The following is a 17,944-nucleotide window of genomic DNA, read 5'->3' on the forward strand; positions in this document are numbered from 1 at the left end:
ATATGACACCAGCATTTCAGGTGCACTCAGCTTCAGAGTAATTTCTGGCGAAGCTCTTTAGCTAATATGGGCAAATTGGAGGTTTGTTTACCACTTACATGATCATCCGACTGCGTGTGTTTGTGCTGTGCCTCGCTTTACTCAGCTGTAACACTCAACACCACAATTGCAGATTGCTGCAATTAAAGTGGTGAGTATAATGTTATCATAGCTGATTGATCTGTTGAGCCATGATTCTGAAAATGAGACTAAGGAGACCGAGAGGAACCACAACTGCATTTTCTTTTTAGTTTGCGGCCGGCGTGAATGGAACCCCGGCAGTGACGAGGCTCTTAACGACCGAGCAAAACAGGATGAGCTGGAACTGGCTGAACTGTTATATATTAGCATTGGTTTGGACTGTGATCTGCATTGCTGCAAAAGCCAGACTTTGGCTCAGGGTTTTGGTTGTGTCAAAAATTCCAGCAACTCAGAGGCTCATGAACTGTCCACATAACACAACTCTGTGACATCTTGTTGATCTCGCTTATCTCCCCATGGCCTCCAACTCTGTCATGGTTTTACAATGATGTGCTCTGTAGTTAGTTGCAGGCTAACATCAGGCCGTTGACAGTATTTGGTTTTCCTCTTCAGCCTCAGCTCGTCGTCATCCTTAGAAAGTGTAAAGGCATGTGTCTTGAAGCGAACAGCAAGTATGTTTTGCATGTCTGCCTCACATGTTCCACGTTTGTCTCGCATGTTTCATGTGCGAGCGTGCGAGCTGCAGTGGAGAGCAAGGAAGAAGATTGCTTAACAAGAAAGAAATGCCAGTGTTTGTATGTTCATTCAAACTGTGCGTAGTTATTTAGTTGGTATATGTACAGATTTATTTATCAGTGCGTGAAGGGAGGCTGGTTTTGTGTACGTGCAGATGCATCAGAGTGGAGAATCAGCTCTCTGAGATGCAGTGTTCGGAGAGCGAGGGAGGGGGAGAGAGAGAGAGAGAGAGAGAGAGAGAGACTGGTAGTACCAGGCACTTGCACCCCGGAGAGAGATGGATGGACGGAGAGATGGAGGAGGGGAGAGATGGAGATAAACAGAGACAGCGAAGACAAGGGAGTGTGAAAGAGACAGAGGGGGAGGCCAAATAGCTAGAATGTATGGTATACCTACAAAATGACTGGTGCTGCAGCAAAGTCCTGCTACTTCTTTAACAAGGACCCAGCTGCTGTCGGAATTTCTGGAAAGTCGGCGTGCATGCCCCTGAGGGAATATCTGCAAAGTTTAGAGTAAAAGTTTGTAACTGAATGCAGCATTTTGTTTCAGACTAGAACTGCAGAAATAAATCAATTGAAATAAAATGAATGAAGCAGTTTTGAGGGAGTCATCTTCAAACAAACACACCAAACAAACCATGTCCTTAAATTCTCAACTGTGAAGTGAAAACTGTTGTCACTCCTCCAGGCAAATGTCACCTGTGTCCTAGAACAATGTGATGAGCTTTTTCCAGCGTTATGAGCCCCTGAGATGAACAGCAAATCTTCACATTTGAGAAGTTGGAAGTAGAAAATGTTTGTTTGGCCAGAAATCATCCAGATTCCTAAAATGACTAATTGATCAACCAATCAGCTGTAATGTTGGGGTCTCAGTGGGTGATTGGCAGCTTTTGTTCTGAAAGTCTGGTTGAGATGAAGCGACAGCCTTCATTTTTAAACGTGTGTGTGTGTGTCCACATTCCCCGATAATCTCACAGACCGACTGACATGGGTTTGACCTAGAAGAGCTTGGCAGCATACCTGCTCATACTGTAACACACACACACACACACGCTCGCAGCCTGTAGTGCCAGATGTGGTTCGACTCACACACTGACTCCTGAGCTGGGCTGTACGGTCGGTGTGTGTGTGTGTGTGTTGAGCACATAGTTGTTATTGGTTTATTGACTCAATTACAACGAAGAAGTGGAAAATTGCTAAATGTGGAGTTTTTTTGGTTGGTGTCTGAACTACTGTTTTGAGTGCTGGCATGGTTTCTCCTCCTCCTCCTCCTCCTCCTCTTGTTCACATGCGCGGCGCTCCAGTTTCTCACTTGTTCTTTCCTTTTCTCCTTCTTTCGCTCTCTGCGTGTTTATAAAGGCAGAGTCATATTACGTCCTGAGAGTTTCTGCTTCGACCACAGACTGGGGCTCGGCAGAGGGAAGGGGACAATGTGGTGTGGAGTTTTTTTGTGTGCGTATGTCGACAGAGATCATGTGTGGGGGTGGTGGGGCGATCTTGAGGAGTCTGTCTCCTGTCATGGAATGCATGTTGCGTTGCCCTGGGTTAACCCTCCCTCTGTGTGTGTGCGTGCGTGCGTGCGTGTGTGTGTGTATGCGCAGATTGGGTGAGTAAGAGCTTTGTTGCTGAGTCTAGTCTTAATAAAGGGAGCTTTTGAATTGGTTTCCAAGACAACCAGCACAGTTGCCTGGGATGAGAAGTGCTTGCAGACTGCAGGATTTTTAAAGTCTGCAGCTCAGCACACTAGTGTGTTGGTAGAAAGGTGTCATTTATGGTTTAAAAGGTGTAAAAAAACTCAGACTGTATCTGTATATAACACACTCAAACACACACATCTGATGTCTAAAAGAGTACGACTGTAGGCTGTGCTTGCATCTGCCTCATCCAGTATGTGCTGGATCGCATTGAAACTTTGACCATGAAGCTTCAGTATTGACGATCCAACAGTCAGAGGGACGAGCTAATATTTACACACACACACAGACGCACCGTAGCGCTTTGATCAGTGTGTTTGTGGGTGTGCTCCAGCTGTCAGCTCTCCCTCTGTCTGTCTGACATCCTGTTGGACACACACACACACACACACACACACACACCACACCACACTGCTTGATCACCCTGCGTTGTAACAATTCATTGGATCTAATCTCTGCACCAGTTAGTTGCGAGTGCTGGAATGTGTTGGTCCATAACATCCGATGCTTTGTTTTTTTTTTCTTCTTTGCATTTCTTCAGGTTTTGGGAACACTTGGCCACTTTCATAGTGTGGTGAACATGTGTTTGCTGACATTGCGTAGTCGCTGTTGATTTTGGACTGGCCTGAAATTCACACGGTCACAATGTGAATCATGCTCTTTTTGCGGTGCAACAGTGCCAGACACATTCTGACTTAAACAGTGAATGGAGTAAGTTTCTTCCTTTTAGTTTCTTGACCTGTGCCCTGAGCTGACTGTGACAGCTGCTTTAACTTATTGTGAATGTGAAGGAATCCTGAATTGTTTATCCGTCCTTGGAAGTCAACACTTTTATTTTGTAGTTTGTGGAGAAAACAGTGAATTCCCCATGTGCTTTTTGAGACCACTCATTTCCGTTTTCAATTGTGCTGCAGCTTTTCCCTCCCAGTTCCAGCTTTTTGTTTGTCACATTAATTTGTTTTCATACTCAACTGCACAGACTGTGGTTTTGTATTACAGGCTCATTTGTGGGCTACTACGGAATATCATGTTATATAAGCTACATTCCTTTTTTTGTTTTGTGTTGAATAAAAACTGTAAGTCAGTATTTAAAGGCACGGTTACGAGAAAATCATTGCGATTCATTCCTCCCACCCTTCACCTCTTCCCTCTTACTTCTCCTCTCACCCACTCACTGCCTACTCTCCACTTATTTTGCCATATAAAGTATTTTGTCTATCACTGCACTGCCCACTCCTCCTGCTCCTTTATTCCTTTTCCTCATTCTTCCCATTATGTTTTTGTTTTGTCTCTCTCTCCTCCATCTCTCTTTTGGTTTTTCTCTGTTTGTCACTTCGTCCCCTGGCTATAGCTCGTCCCTCATTGATATTCTTGAAGAATCGCAGGACCTTTAAACCCCCTCCCCACCCTCCTATTCTGTTCTGTCTTACACAGCCTCTTCACCCTCCCCTCTTTGGTCGGTGCCGGCCTCCTCTTCAGCCCCCACACCCCCCCACACCTATACACACTTACAGATGAATGGACACACACACTTGCCTGCCCAGTTGGCAGCAAGTTGAAGGGGACTGTCTGTCGGGATAAGGGTGGGGGGTCTCACCGACTTGGACAGACTGGATAGGTTTTTGAATGAGAGTGTTTAGGAACCGAAAAGAAAACATTTATCTGATCTGGCAAGTCACAGTTGTGTGAAAACAATGAATCCCAGTGAAGAGTTAAAAGAGGAGAGACGGGCGAGTGGATTTCACAAGAGAAAGCGAGGAAAAAATGCAGAGTAATGGTCGCGCTAACTTGGCACTTGGCACCGAACTCAATGCTTACATTGAAATGCTAATATGCTCACAGTGAGTGTGCCTGAAATCTCTCCATATACAGTGCATTTACGGAGTAACCTTGTATTGACTGACTAAATAGTAAGTGCAAATGTATCCAAATCAGGAAATCTATCTATACAGAAAACGATCAACACTGGAACAAAAACGGTGTGCTACTAATCCCAGAATGCATCTTTTTGTTTGCTAGTTTGTCAGCAAGCTATCTATTGCTAATTAGCATCATTACTATCAATAGGCTAACGCTTCACGTCCCTCAAATTCACACTGATCTTGAAAGAAGTGCTTTTAGCATCTAAAAATAATCCTGTGGTCATGTCAGACTTTACATCTCTGACGTTTTATTCCTGTTTATTCCTGTTTGTTTAATTTGATATCCTTGGTTTAACTGTTATTTTGTCAGTCCACTCAACGCCATTGCAAATGGTGTAAATAAAAATGTTGTAGTATATTACAGATACTGTATGATGGCAGCACAGTTAGTGATATTTTTCCTATAGAAGTAATGAAACAGTGGCCTCGGTTTCCCTGTGTTCGCCGGTGTTACAGTTGAACACTGTCAATTTGTTTCAGTCATCAGAATCATTACAACTCGTCCTGCGGGGACTGTGAGTGTTTGCAGTGTGACAGTGAAGGTGTTTTGTTGCTGACTTGACAGTCATGAACATCCAGTCTGAGTGCCGCGGTGTCAGGGGGAGCGTGCACTGAGTGAGTGGGACAGAAATGGGAGTGTGGGAGGTGGAGAGGTACGAGCGGAGGGAGAGGATGCAAATGAGACGGGATTGTTTCTCTAGTGTGTGGGTGGAGTTGTTTGGCTTGTCATGTTGTAGACAGCCTTTTGCCAAACGTCTTCAAGACTTTGTAAATGTGTGCGTGTTGCTATGTGTGTAGGGAGGAAAGGGAGTTGGAGAAATGCTCACAGATGATTCCTCTGAAGTTTGGAGTATAAACTCTAAAGCACCTTCCTAAACTTTTTTCACCCTTTCCTCGGTCTAGATTGTTTCATTCTCTCTGTGTGTGGACTTTCACATTTGTCTACATTCATCCTTGGGTTTAATGATCCATCCTTCCTTCCTGTCCATCCCTATCTTGTGTGTGTGTGTGTGTGTGTGTGTGTGTGTGTGTTAGAGGGTGTGCTGGCTGTTGCCTGTGTGTCCGCATAGAGGACAATGCCTTCTGTTTGTCTGTATTCAGACCGTGAAATCGCTTTATCCTTGCTAACGCTTGCTCTTTGCATCACCGGGCAATTGCACTTGTGTGTGTGTGTGTGTGTGTGTGTGTGTGTGTGTGGGGGGCGGGAGTGAGTGTGTGTGTGTGTCTGTGAGTGAGTGATTATGAGTTACTGTAGGCCTCCATTGTGTGCATTTCAGGGCTGTCTGGTGAGCAATGTAGCAAATCTTTGTGAGTTACACACTCAGAACATGCAGATGAATGACTGGTTTCCTTGCACAGATCAGCACTGTCAGTGTCATTCAACAGGTTGTTCAAAGATTTGTCTCCTGTTTTTATTTCTGAATCTTTATTGCAACTTTTTAAGAAACCACCTGAACATTTATTTCACAACTTTAAGTTTGTGTATGTACGTACATGCACTTGCTGCTTGTCTCACTTAATTTTACTGCTTTCATTCTAAATTGGATGGAGGCAGCCTTTGAGTTACTGCTTTGAGTCAGTTTGACTCAGTGTTTCTAGCTCTGTATTCAGTACTGACGTGACTGCCTTCAGCCTCTGGTGTGAAGGCCTTGTGTGTTGGTGTGTCTCCGTGTTTGAACAGTGGAAGAAGCCTCTGATGTTTCTTGCAAGGCATCCTGAGTGTTTGGACCAGTTCCTTTCATCTGTCCCTCCTTTTTTTTTTCTTTTTTTAGAATCCACATCCTGAAGTTAAGTTTATTCTTTTGTGGCATGTTCTGAGATGGCAAATTCATCATCTAATCAAAATGACTAAGAAAGGGAACTGGCAGTCAAGTTAAAGACAGAGAGGCAAGGAACTATTTGCTTTAATTCAGTACACACTGTCGAGCGTACTTACTACTGATTTCAAAAACTTTTAATTTCTCCAATAATTAACATTATGACCAAATGCATACAAAAGTAATGATAGTCCCATCAGCCTAGTGGTAATTGGCTAATGCTGGCATGCTATTCAGCATTTTATTCATTGGTTCAGTGGCATCCATTACAACAGCAGCCAGAAGAAGAGAGACCTTCGATTTTAACAATGTAAATGAATGTTGTTTTCAGATTGAAATATTCTGTAATTTGTGTTTGCTGCAAACTGGCAAACCTGCTCATGCGCTAAACTAATGTCAGCTTAAACATGTTGGCAACTTGGCATAGTTAATGCCCATATCTCGTCTTTCAGTCTAGGGTTCATAGGGTTAAACAGGTTAACAAGAGCTGCAGCTTCATGTGTATTCATTTGAGTTTGACTATCTGATGCAAACTATAATAGCAAGTTCATGTTTCTGTTTTTAAAGTAACTGCCTGGCAGAGGGAGGCGGTTGGGGGGTGGGGGCAGGGTGACACATTTATTATCTGCCCACTGGTACAGAGAACCTGTAATAATGGCCAATCAGCAGATAGAGGAGGGAGCTTATTTCAGAACACACACACGAACACACACACACACACACACACACACACACACACACACACACACACACACACACACACACACACACACACACACACACACACACACACACACACACACACACACACACACACACACACACACACACAGCCAGCCATCCCCAGTGAGGAGGTGATGACATCATGACCGGGAATCCTCCACCAGCTGTCCTCTGACATCACCAGGACCAGGAAATGAGTGTGTGTGTGTGCGTGTCATCTGGGAACCATGTGCCACATTTCAGCTGTTAGCTTTTTCACTTGTCCTCATCGTGCACATTTTAATTTATCTTCTCTGTTGATTTTTAATAAAAACCTCTGCCGTACATCTGTTCTCCTGACTGTCAGACGTATTTATCTGGGGCTCTTTGGAATGACAAAGCCTGAAATTGGAGATGGTTAGTGGCCTGGTTCTTGTCAGAGGTGCTACAGACCAGCCAAGTGTCAAGGCTCTGACACAGTCTTAAATAGTCATTTGTGGTCTTATATTTTTTTCCCTGCATGTGCTGACAACTTTCCTTGCGCTCTTTTTTGGCACAGCCATCCTAAAATTGAGGGAACTGCAGTATAGATTTGAGATGAATGAGCTGCGGTTAACATTAAATAGCTGGGACACATCATTACATAGTCGGGATACAGGCGCAAACCACCGCTGTCCATCTGTTTCCAGTCCCTCCGATCTTTGATCCTCTGCTCTGGAACTTTGATTTGTTTTTGTTTTTTTCTCTCTTTACTTACTTTCCTGTCAATTTTCTCACTGTCATGTCCGCAGCAGCAGTACAACTGTTTTAATGCATGACATGTTTGCCTGTCTGTCTGTTAGTGTCCAACATCTTCCCTGGACCAGAGTATACAACATTTTGCAGTTGCTGTTTCCTTCTCTTCTTTGATGTAGGGTGGTGTGATATGACCTAAATATCATATCCAAGTATAAATCATTCAATGAATAAGTAGTATGTATCAGAGGATCACATAGAAAGCCCAGTTATTACACATTGAATCATATATTGCAAATGTCTTGCCTCAGTTGGTGCCACATGATAGAATGTAAGGTGGCGCCCAAATGATGAAAACATTTCTGTGTGCAATCTGTGACAAAATAAGATAAATGATGAAGCATTGTATGAACCTCTAAACATCTTTCTATGTATTTCGTCATATCATACAGTCCAACCTGGAAATATACTTTATTCTCAGCATTAGATGAGAAGATCGATACCTAACGCTGATTACTGAGCGATAAGAAGTGATGCCAGCAGCCAGTTAGCTTTGCTTTAAGCAGAGACTAGTCTGCATGAATCTCTTTCCATGGGTCAGAGGTTCAAATCTGTCCATCAGCACAAAAGCTGTAGTGTTAAAACAACAACCACCACTAACAACATCTTGTTATAGTCCACTGTAAAACATCTAAACTTGATATGACATGTTAATTGCTGACTATACATGTGCCGGTTGATGTAACCTTGCTCCCTTTTAGATGGAGTATGGCTTACCCATATTTCCTGTAACCCAAGCTGACCAGCTATTGGCTGTAGTTGTGGTTTCAGTCCTCATCTAATTCTCAGCAAGAAAAAAACCTGTATATTTCCCACAATGTCAAACTATTGCTTCAGCGTGTAGTGTACAGGATATATTTATATAACTGTGCTTTGTTTTGGTTCCTCTGTCACTTATCTGTCTTGCTATTATCTGGACTTGTGGTTTATGATCCAGGAGTGAATGTTCCTCTCACACCTCCACCTCCAGCTGTCTGAGGCATGTGTTATTGCAGCGAATAAAACCCAGGGACAGGAAGTGACAACACTGAAGGAATGCTGTTATAACCCTCAGTCGGATCTCCAGGGGATCAGGACAGGGAGGGAACGAGCAAAGTGGGATTTAAGTTGAGCAGAAGAGAGGCGAAATTGAAAGCGAACGGGGAACGGTGCTGAAGGAATATCACCGACTTCCCGCAGAACGAAGGGACAAAGCCGAGGGAAGAGAGGATGGTAGAATTCAGAACAAGTGGATGTAGAGACAATTCTCCCTGGGCGTGCTGAGAGCAGGAAAGAAACTAGTGCTGATAAAGTGAAAACATGAACACAAGTGAAGAGAGGAGGACATTTATCTTGGTACAATATTATATTTTTTCTCAGATAAAGCAGAGAATAATGAAGACAATAGCGGCACGAATAGAGAAACCAGCTCTGTACACAGTCATATACAAACATGAGAACTCTTCAGATTTCCTCTTTTCTGCATTTTTAATCCACATTCCTACAGGCTTATGTAAGCAGTGTGCTCAAGTGTGTCGGTGTTGCTCACAAGTCTGTGTGTCTGTGTGTATATATGTGTGTTCAGCTGCTAGCGGGTGTGTGCTAATTCGCAGTTTAGCCCAATTTAGCCTAGTTGTGTGCATGGCGTCACAGTTCTTGAGAGTAGTCTTTTCCTTTTATCAGCTCGGCTTCATTTACTGGGCTAACAAAGGAAGAGCTCTGTGAAGAATGCCGCTGATTATACCCACTCACACGTACAGGGTGCTGGTTTTCAGCATCTGCGTCATCTGGTGGTGTTGGTAATTGCTATGCAGGTTGTTTGTAATGTTGTGATTTCTCCCCTGCTATTACACCTCACCGGCGTGTTTGTTCTGCTCAGAATTACCAGACGTGAGCTCTGTCACTCCCAGTCACACATTTTAACTCGACGTTAAAAGAAAACGTTATGAGGAATGAAAGATGCTTTTAAGTGCACGGATTGTGTTGTGCAGTTTGTGTCTGTCTGGAGGAGACAGAGGAACATGGTGGGTTCATGCTTGTGCCTGTTGTGATCTGCCGTGACCTCCCACACTGCCAGAAATAACATTTGCCATTTGGCTCACACTTTTTGCCCCAAATCTCCTTACCCCACCAGTGATGCATTTTTTAACTGCAGTGTTGATGCCATGCTTGACACATGCTGTGCTAAACTGCAGCTCTGAGTGCGGATGGTTGAACTGGTCCCCTGCCTTATCTGTATTGGTTTGTCCATGGTGATGTAATGACACTTTATTTTCTTTATGTGTAAAATGATCAGGCGCATTACATTACCTCCTTTAGGTATCACTCACGTCCCCCTGATATTTTCTCATTAGGGACTAGGGAGGTCACGATTATAGATTTTCTTGGTACAATTATTGTCAGAGAAATAATCACGGTACTACGATTATCACGATTATTATGCACTAATTAATTTCACAGCACATTGAATGTGTAAAATCAAATATAGTCAAAATATAATAACATTACTCATTGTATACACAAAATATTTCAAGTATCTATTAATATGACCAATTCTTAATCCCCAGGGGAAATGTTTGAAATATTCAGGTCATAAATTGTTATCTATACCAAATGTTTGCGTTTATTGTAATCGTTTTTTGTTTTGTTTTGCTTTTTTTTTAACATTTAAATTCCTACCAATTCAACGTTACGTTCATAGACTGTAAAAAGAATGGACGTAGCACCCGTGACGTCACCCATTGGTTTTGGGGAGTCTGTTTTGTGCCGCTACTACGGGGGTTTGAGCCGCGCCATGTTGGATTCTACTTGCCATATTTGGAGCGGTGCGGCCGTTGGCCGGCCGAGAGCCCGCCCACTGGCCTCGAAGCAGCGGTCTCCGGACCTGTCACTCAGCGGTTCCGCGCCCTGATTGGCCAGAACTTTAAACCTAATAATAGTAAAACGGTAGAGTTTAAAAAAAATTCACCCCCCTCAGAGTGTGTGCGGGGGTAGAAACTATCGATTGAGACCAAAAAAATGAAATGTACCAGGCTGTAAATATGTTTTTTTAAGCTGTAAAATCGGCTATTTTAACATGGGGGTCAATTGGAGTTGCTCCCTTCTGGAGCCAGCCCCCAGCGACAGCCGAGGGGATTGCAGCTTTTTGAACGCGGAAGTGAGCTTCACTTCTCAGACCGACAACTGCCCCCTTGGTTACGTTAGATAAATGGACCAGTATCTGTGCATTTACCTTTATTTTGGTGCACATCTGCCAATAAGGCTCCAACATCAAATTTTTGTAAAAGTAACGGTATTTAGGAATCTTTACGATCAATTAATTGTGGCGTTTAATACCACGATTAATTGTCAAGTAATCGTGACATCCCTATTAGGGACCAACAGTCACACATCGTATCATATGAACAGCTCTGAGCTATTTAGTCAAAAATAACGAGTGCTGCATAAAAGCAACATTATACAGGTGTGTCAGTGTCTCTGCAAGCTTTATAAAGGATGCATTCCTGTTGTGAAATAAGTGACAAAGATACATTTATTAGACTGCACAGGCAACTCTTCTCAGAGCTGCTCTCGTCACTGTGAACGTTTGCCATGCTGTGTATTTCCTTGACGGGATCCTCACAGTTACGGGGCCCCTGGTGTGGAGTTCACAGGACTACACAGAGACACCACCGCAGTTACACAGATCCACTTCCTGCCCGGACAGGTGAGCCAGCTCCATGCCAAGTGTAAAAATAAAACAAATCTCTGTGCAACCTGAGTGGAAATATGACAGTTGCGGCCAAACGGATGTGTGACATTAACGTCCGACCTGCTGTGTCGTAGGGCCGCCTGCTGTCGCTGCTGGATGACAACACCATTCACCTGTGGGAGCTTGTGGCGAGCGCTCCTAGAGAGGTGGGAGGGGTCAAGAGAGAGGGTGTGGTCTCCCTCCAGGAAGTGGGAAACTATTGCCTCCCAGGAAGACCTGGCATTGAGAGCTGCAGGTATTCAAGAGCCTCTTTTGTCCTTTTTTGATTGTTTATGTTTGTATTAGCCCCCCTCCCGTCACTCTGTCTGCCCATTGGACGATCTTGCACGCATGCACGTCCAAGTCATTAACATGCTCACTTATCCTCTTCTTCCCAGCACCACCCGAGTGACCGTCCTCCTCTTGCTGAAGTCATGTGACCTGCTCTGCATTGGAACGGAGGGAGGGGGCGTGTACTTCCTGCAGCTGCCCTGCCTCTTGCTGAAAGACAGCCAGACGCTGCTCCAGGATCAGGTCATGCAGAGGTGAGACTGTGGCATCAACCACTTTACAGACAGCAAAACGTTGGTTGACCAGTAGAAAAACGTTACATCAGTTTGATCTTTTTGAAATCAGTGGCTGCTCATGTTGCAGTGACTCGGGTTACCTTGCAGTTTAATTGAAGTATTTTGTATTCAGGTCGGTCTTTTAGTCAGTGTTGGCCCAGAAAATCCCTGGTAACATCATGTATACTACAACACAACCGCTAACGACAGTATTATTTTGTAAAGCGCTTTCCATGTTAATTCTCTGTGTCGTCTCCGTCTTGACCTAAAATTCTCTCACTGACTCACATTTTGGCCGCCTTCTCTCCTCTCCGTTGCTGCCAGAGTACAACTTCCCTTGAAACACTCCAGTTTCCTCCCCTCACAGCTCCAGCTGAGCAGGTCGGACACACACACACATGCAGCCAGAGACAAATATCCCAGTTGACCCTCGCAGCAGCAGAAAGGGCGGGGTCATGTGGTTCAGGGACCATGAGAACAGTCAGATCTCCTGTATGATGTTATGAGAAAAGGAAAAAGGGAGCAGGAGACATCACGTATTGTAAAACCGGTGAAAAATATTCTCAGTGCCAGTTGTCAAGTCGTTGTTGAATAATACATGTTTTCTGGATGTGAAGTGAGTCAGATGCAGATCGTGAACTACCACAGAACGGAGCTGTAGCAGCACCTGTTCTGGGACAGTGGTGCATTGGACGTTTACAGAGGTGGGCTGGAATTTGAGCAGATGTGGTTTGGGACTAGAAATTTAGGGGGGAATAAATGAGCTACAGTGTATTGAATGTCAGTGAAGCTGAGCTCAGGTAAATCTGAGAACATTTACTCAGTAGGCTCTTAATTATCACTGATGAGGTTGAACACAAACATACAGTTTCCCCCAACAAACTGTTGAAGTTCTCATGGGAAATGTTTGCGTGTTCTTCACACTGATCTGAGGTGGGTTGGGTTGAGTGGGAAAAAGGTAATCTCACATCCTGTACTTTAGTTTACAGATCAGGCTTTACCAACGCTTCATTTAAAGTGTGTTTATTGTTGGAGGGCTGTTTGCTTCTGTTGATGCTGTCATCCTAATCTGATCTGGGTTGTTTAATAACTTGTTAGAAATAGTTTAGAAACGTTCTCTTGTCATACAACAAAGAAAAAGTAAAGGGTCCAAACCAAGTTTTTACCTGACACAAAAGGCTGCACGATCTGCTGACTCATCTGTTTACAGCAGATGCATCAGCTTACATAAACTTGCATAATGAGGCAAAGGGGAATGGCTGACAGTTGATACCATGGCCAAACGCTGGGAAACTGCGTAAACAAAGACAAACTGTGGTCACAAACAGACCCCTACCCCTAGAAGTCAAAGGCATTTAATAGTGTTTTCTACAGGGCTTCAGATTGAAGTGTTTGTTGTTTTGTCCACCCCCCCCCCACCAACATCCATGTGGTTGTGTGCAGCCATGTATGAAAGCTGAGCAGAAGTGAACTGGAGAAAACCACAGCGGGACGGTGGTTTTAGAGTTTTAGAGCACAGACGCAGATCCCATGGATAAACTAGCAATGTGCACGCTGTTGTTGATATTTTGATTTTATTCTTTTTGTACACACTAGAAACTTTTTTCCCCCCAATGCTTTAATGCTACAGACATCTTTGCTGCATTCCTGTGTTGATACCCTGGCAGTGTATCACAGGGCTTCTCTTGTGTTTCTTTTTTATTCTGCTATGCGACTGTCTCACTGGTTGGCCAAACCCCTCATTAACTAAGCTTGTTTAGGGAAGTGGGCAGAACTGAGGCCTAACGAGGGCCCTGATAAGACGTGTGTGTGTATGTGTGTGTCTGTGTCTGTGTGTGTGTGTGTGTGTGTGTGTGTGTGTGTGTGTGTGTGTGTGTGCAAAGGAGGGTAGTTTTTAGACAGTGAGGCTTTGTACCGGCTGCCAAAACGCGGTGTTCCGGTTGGGGAAGTGTTTCAGCTGTTTCTCCGATGTGCGCACACACACATACACATACACACAGAGGCTCATCACCGGGACTCTGTAGCAGGATGCTGGATTCCCTAAAAATACTTGTGAACGGAGAGACGGAGACAATGGAATGCTTTGTTGGGAATGTTTCTGCCTCTGTGCTTCCGGAGAGAGGAGCTTCCTCGGTGAAGCAAGGCAGTCGGAAGTCTGTGTGTGTCTGTGTGTTTCTCTCCGTCCTCCTATCTCTTTCTGCGATTGGTTCTGCCTCCTTCACAGGCTAAAATGCTGCAGTGCTTTATAAACTCTCTTCCACCTTTTGTTTGTTTTTCATGTGTCGTTTCTGTGTCTCTGCTCCTTCTCCTGCTCTCCTCCTCCTCCTGTCTTCTCCCGCTCTGTTCCCTGTCCGTCGCTGAGGGAATCCTCTGACATCTCGCGGGTGTGTCCTGCTCCACATTCCTCCGCTGCCTCAGAGGAATGTCTGGTTCAGAAGCTTCAGCTTGATGTTGTTGTTGTTATTGGAAGGGCAGTGTTGCAGTGCTATAGTTAATACACAAGGTTTGCCCTTTGTTGATTATGCTATTCAAAAGTTTTAACACTTTCTCTTTGGGTTGTTTGGTGTTAAAAGATAGGAGGTGTGGGAGTTTTTTTCTGTCCAGTCCCACATCCTACTCACCAACTGGATTATCATAATGCACAGATCTTTCCTTCACTCACTGTATAATCTCCCTGTGGTTGTACATAACATCACGTCTGTCAGGATATGGGACTCCTCTCTAATGACATGTCCTTGGAAAATGGACAGTTTTTCCTTCAAGCCACAGTCAGTGACATACATTCAAATGTCCCTGGTTAATGGCAAATTTAGAAGGAATTCAGTCTCGAGCTTTGGAAACAATATGTGAAACTTTCCTGGCCTTGTTGTAATCACATGACCAAATATTGCACCTCAGTTCACTGACTATTCATCACTTACACATCACATCACTCCTGCACTTTCTGCATAGACCCTGTTACTAGTTTTAGTCTGGTGTTCTCAGACCGCCGACCTCTGGTTCTGGTGCTCACCTCGTCATTTACACATAAAGTTCATAACTCGTCCATCAGTGATTCAAGTTTCTTCACAGGATAATATGAGTTGTAGTCAGTCAGTAGTGATTTATAGCACGCAGCATTAGAATAACACATATGTGAGATAATGGGTGATGTTTTGTTTTTGGTGCAGCCTGCCAGACGACTACCGATGTGGGAAATCCTTAGGGCCGGTGGAGTCGCTTCAGGAACATCCTCAGCAGCCAGGGAAGATTCTGATTGGCTACAGCCGAGGCCTGGTGGTCCTATGGGATCTGAGCACTCGTCATGCCGACCAGCTGTTCCTGGGCAAACAGGTACTTGGTTTACAGAGTGAAGTTTCCTCAGCAAGTTCACATTATTAATGGGCTATCTATGAATATACATATCTTTAAATTGTAATTTTACTGCTATGCAGCCTGGTCTGATGGGTGTGTGTGTGTGTGTGTGTGTGTGTGTGTGTGTGTGTGTGTGTGTGTGTGTGTGTGTGTGTGTGTGTGTGTGTGTGTGTGTGTGTGTGTGTGTGTGTGTGTGTGTGTGTGTGTGTGTGTGTGTGTGGTGTGTGTGTGTGTGTGTGTGTGTGTGTGTGTGTGTGTGTGTGTGTGTGTGTGTGTGTGTGTGTGTGTGTGTGTACCCCCCCCTGCAGCAGCTGGAGAGCCTGGTGTGGGAACGCTGTGGAAACTTGTTTGTCAGTTCCCATAACGATGGGGGCTACTCTGTGTGGTCAGTTACCAGTGGCAACACCTACAATCACCAGCCAGTGTCCTCCACCATCCCATATGGTGAGAAACACACGCACACAGCAGTTAATGCATGCTTAAGCACACTGTCATACACGTCCGGTGGAGTTGATGGTCTGTTTGACGATGACAAAATGAACCATGTCTGATGACATACCGTGACTCATAGGAGCTCGTTGTTATGGTGACAATTAGGGTTAAAGGGGATTTTGTTCAGTCAGATTCCTGGTGGGAGTGACCACAAGAGGATTCTTATTCTAGATGTGTATGTAAAGTTAAAGCTTTTAACAATGCTGCTTGAATTTTTCTTTCTTGTTTGTGTTAGCAGTTTTTGTAAATGTTTTGTAACTTCACCTTATTGTCTGTACCAGGTCCATTTCCCTGCAAGGCCATCAGCAAGATCCTGTATAGGACAACTCAGACAGGGTGAGTGCTGCAGCCTTGTGTTGTGACATTTTTCCTGTATGAGGACATTTGATTCCTGCAGTCAGACTGGGCGTCTTGGATCCTAGTGCCAAAACATTTTTACTCCGCCTTTCTTCATATCCTCTTTTTTTTTTTTTTTTTTAAACCTCTTTCCACTGCTTTTGTCCTTTTAAATCCAAAAGTTGTTGCCTCCTGCTCCAAGAATACTATTTTCTTTAGTTTGAAATAACATGGTGATTACTCAAATCCCTTCAAGAAGTTCAAAGAAAATGTCTTTTTATGATGGTATTTTTATAATCTGCATTTCACCCAGATCTTTGTAGCATAGATCTTTTTCATCTTGTTGCAAATTCTTTCTTTTAAAATTAAAGCTCATTTTTGGATGTAGAAAGAATAGAGATTCCCCACTCAGAGACTCTTGCTCAGATGTTGGATGGATGAAACGCTCTTGTGTTTTCCTCGCTCCAGTTCTCCGGTGCTGTTATACAGTGGAGGGATGCCCAGAGCGAGCTACGGTGACCGCCACTGTCTGACAATTCAGCAGGACAAAGACCACGTCACTCTTGACTTCACATCGCGAGTCATTGACTTCTTCACTGTCCACAGCACAGAGCAGGAGAAAGGTGACCAACTGGCCAACACCAGTGATGTGTGTCCTTGGATGCTCGACAGCGTCAACGCTTCATTTCCCGTCTTGTCCCTCATTCCTACAGAGTTTGATGACCCGTCGGCGTTGGTGGTGTTGCTAGAAGAGGAGCTGGTTGTTATCGATCTCCAAACCCCCGGGTGGCCTTCTCTGCCCACTCCCTACCTGGCTCCTCTCCACTCCTCAGCCATCACCTGCTCCTGCCACATCTCCAGCGTCCCTCCTAAGCTGTGGGAGAGGGTGGTCAACGCAGGGAAAGCACAGCAGGGCTTGCAACACACGCACAGGGTGAGAGGCAGAGTTCAGTTAAACAGGAAACAAGCACTCGCACGCATGGGCAATGACTTCTTTTAAATGCTGAAATTGCTTATTGTGTGGAGGTCAGGACTCCTTAATGTGGCTGGAGCAATGTAAATGTTTTGAATACTCTAATTTATTCTCTTTCACCATTTGCACGAGTCACTTCTTCTTCTGTTGACTTACAATTCTTAGAATATCCCAAGAGACCGTTATTAGTGCTTGTGAAATCTTTATTAGATACAATACATGCGACAAAAAACAATTTTCAGACTCTCTCATCTATTTTTTAATACGTTAGGGCTTTGATGCAAAGACTGCTTTGTGCTTCACTTGCCTCTTTTTCGCTACATTGGCTGGAAAACATTTGTCAATAAAGCAAAATTGTGTAGAAGAATGTTCAGTATTGAGGAAAGGGGGGAGAAATGCATTTTTTTATTTTGTTGCTTTTGATCTTGTGTTTCTCGACCATTCTTTTGGCATCATGAAAAAGTTCCCTCTCTAGGTATTAGAATTGATTTCTACTCAGTCAAACGTAGCTGGCAGCGTCAGCGTTGATAGCGTGTTACTAGTGGAGCGCTGTGGCTGTTGGCAGGACGCTGCAGAGCAGGATTATTCTGTAAATTGGTTTATTCATGGCAGGAGGGATATTCATTTACAGCAAATCAAGGATGCATGTAAGCAGCTTAACCTGAGTACACCTTAAACAGAGTATGGCCAGCCAAACTACTCATGCTTTAAATATAGCCATCGACACTAATCGGCGACTGAGTACATACAAACCAGCATGCTCACAAGCTGCAGGATTTTATTTGGCTCCCTTCCAAATGGTTGGTTGTCATCTCCAGACTCAGCTGCT

At 44.2% G+C, this 17,944-nt stretch overlaps 1 protein-coding gene across 1 annotated transcript in view; it reads left to right on the plus strand.

Moving 5' to 3' along the window:
* llgl1 (LLGL scribble cell polarity complex component 1) overlaps nt 1-17,944 on the plus strand; it is a 37,460-nt gene that overhangs the window by 4,695 nt on the left and 14,821 nt on the right. The window contains exons 3-10 of the mRNA XM_085784731.1: nt 11,289-11,370; nt 11,490-11,650; nt 11,793-11,939; nt 15,131-15,293; nt 15,623-15,758; nt 16,088-16,142; nt 16,611-16,765; nt 16,856-17,076. Of these exons, the coding sequence (XP_085640857.1) occupies nt 11,289-11,370; nt 11,490-11,650; nt 11,793-11,939; nt 15,131-15,293; nt 15,623-15,758; nt 16,088-16,142; nt 16,611-16,765; nt 16,856-17,076 (1,120 nt within the window). The remainder of the gene's footprint in view (nt 1-11,288; nt 11,371-11,489; nt 11,651-11,792; nt 11,940-15,130; nt 15,294-15,622; nt 15,759-16,087; nt 16,143-16,610; nt 16,766-16,855; nt 17,077-17,944) is intronic.

This window comes from Trachurus japonicus, chromosome 8 (genome assembly GCF_045865225.1).
Source record: "Trachurus japonicus isolate A0001 chromosome 8, Traja_1.0".
Taxonomy (NCBI): domain Eukaryota; kingdom Metazoa; phylum Chordata; class Actinopteri; order Carangiformes; family Carangidae; genus Trachurus; species Trachurus japonicus.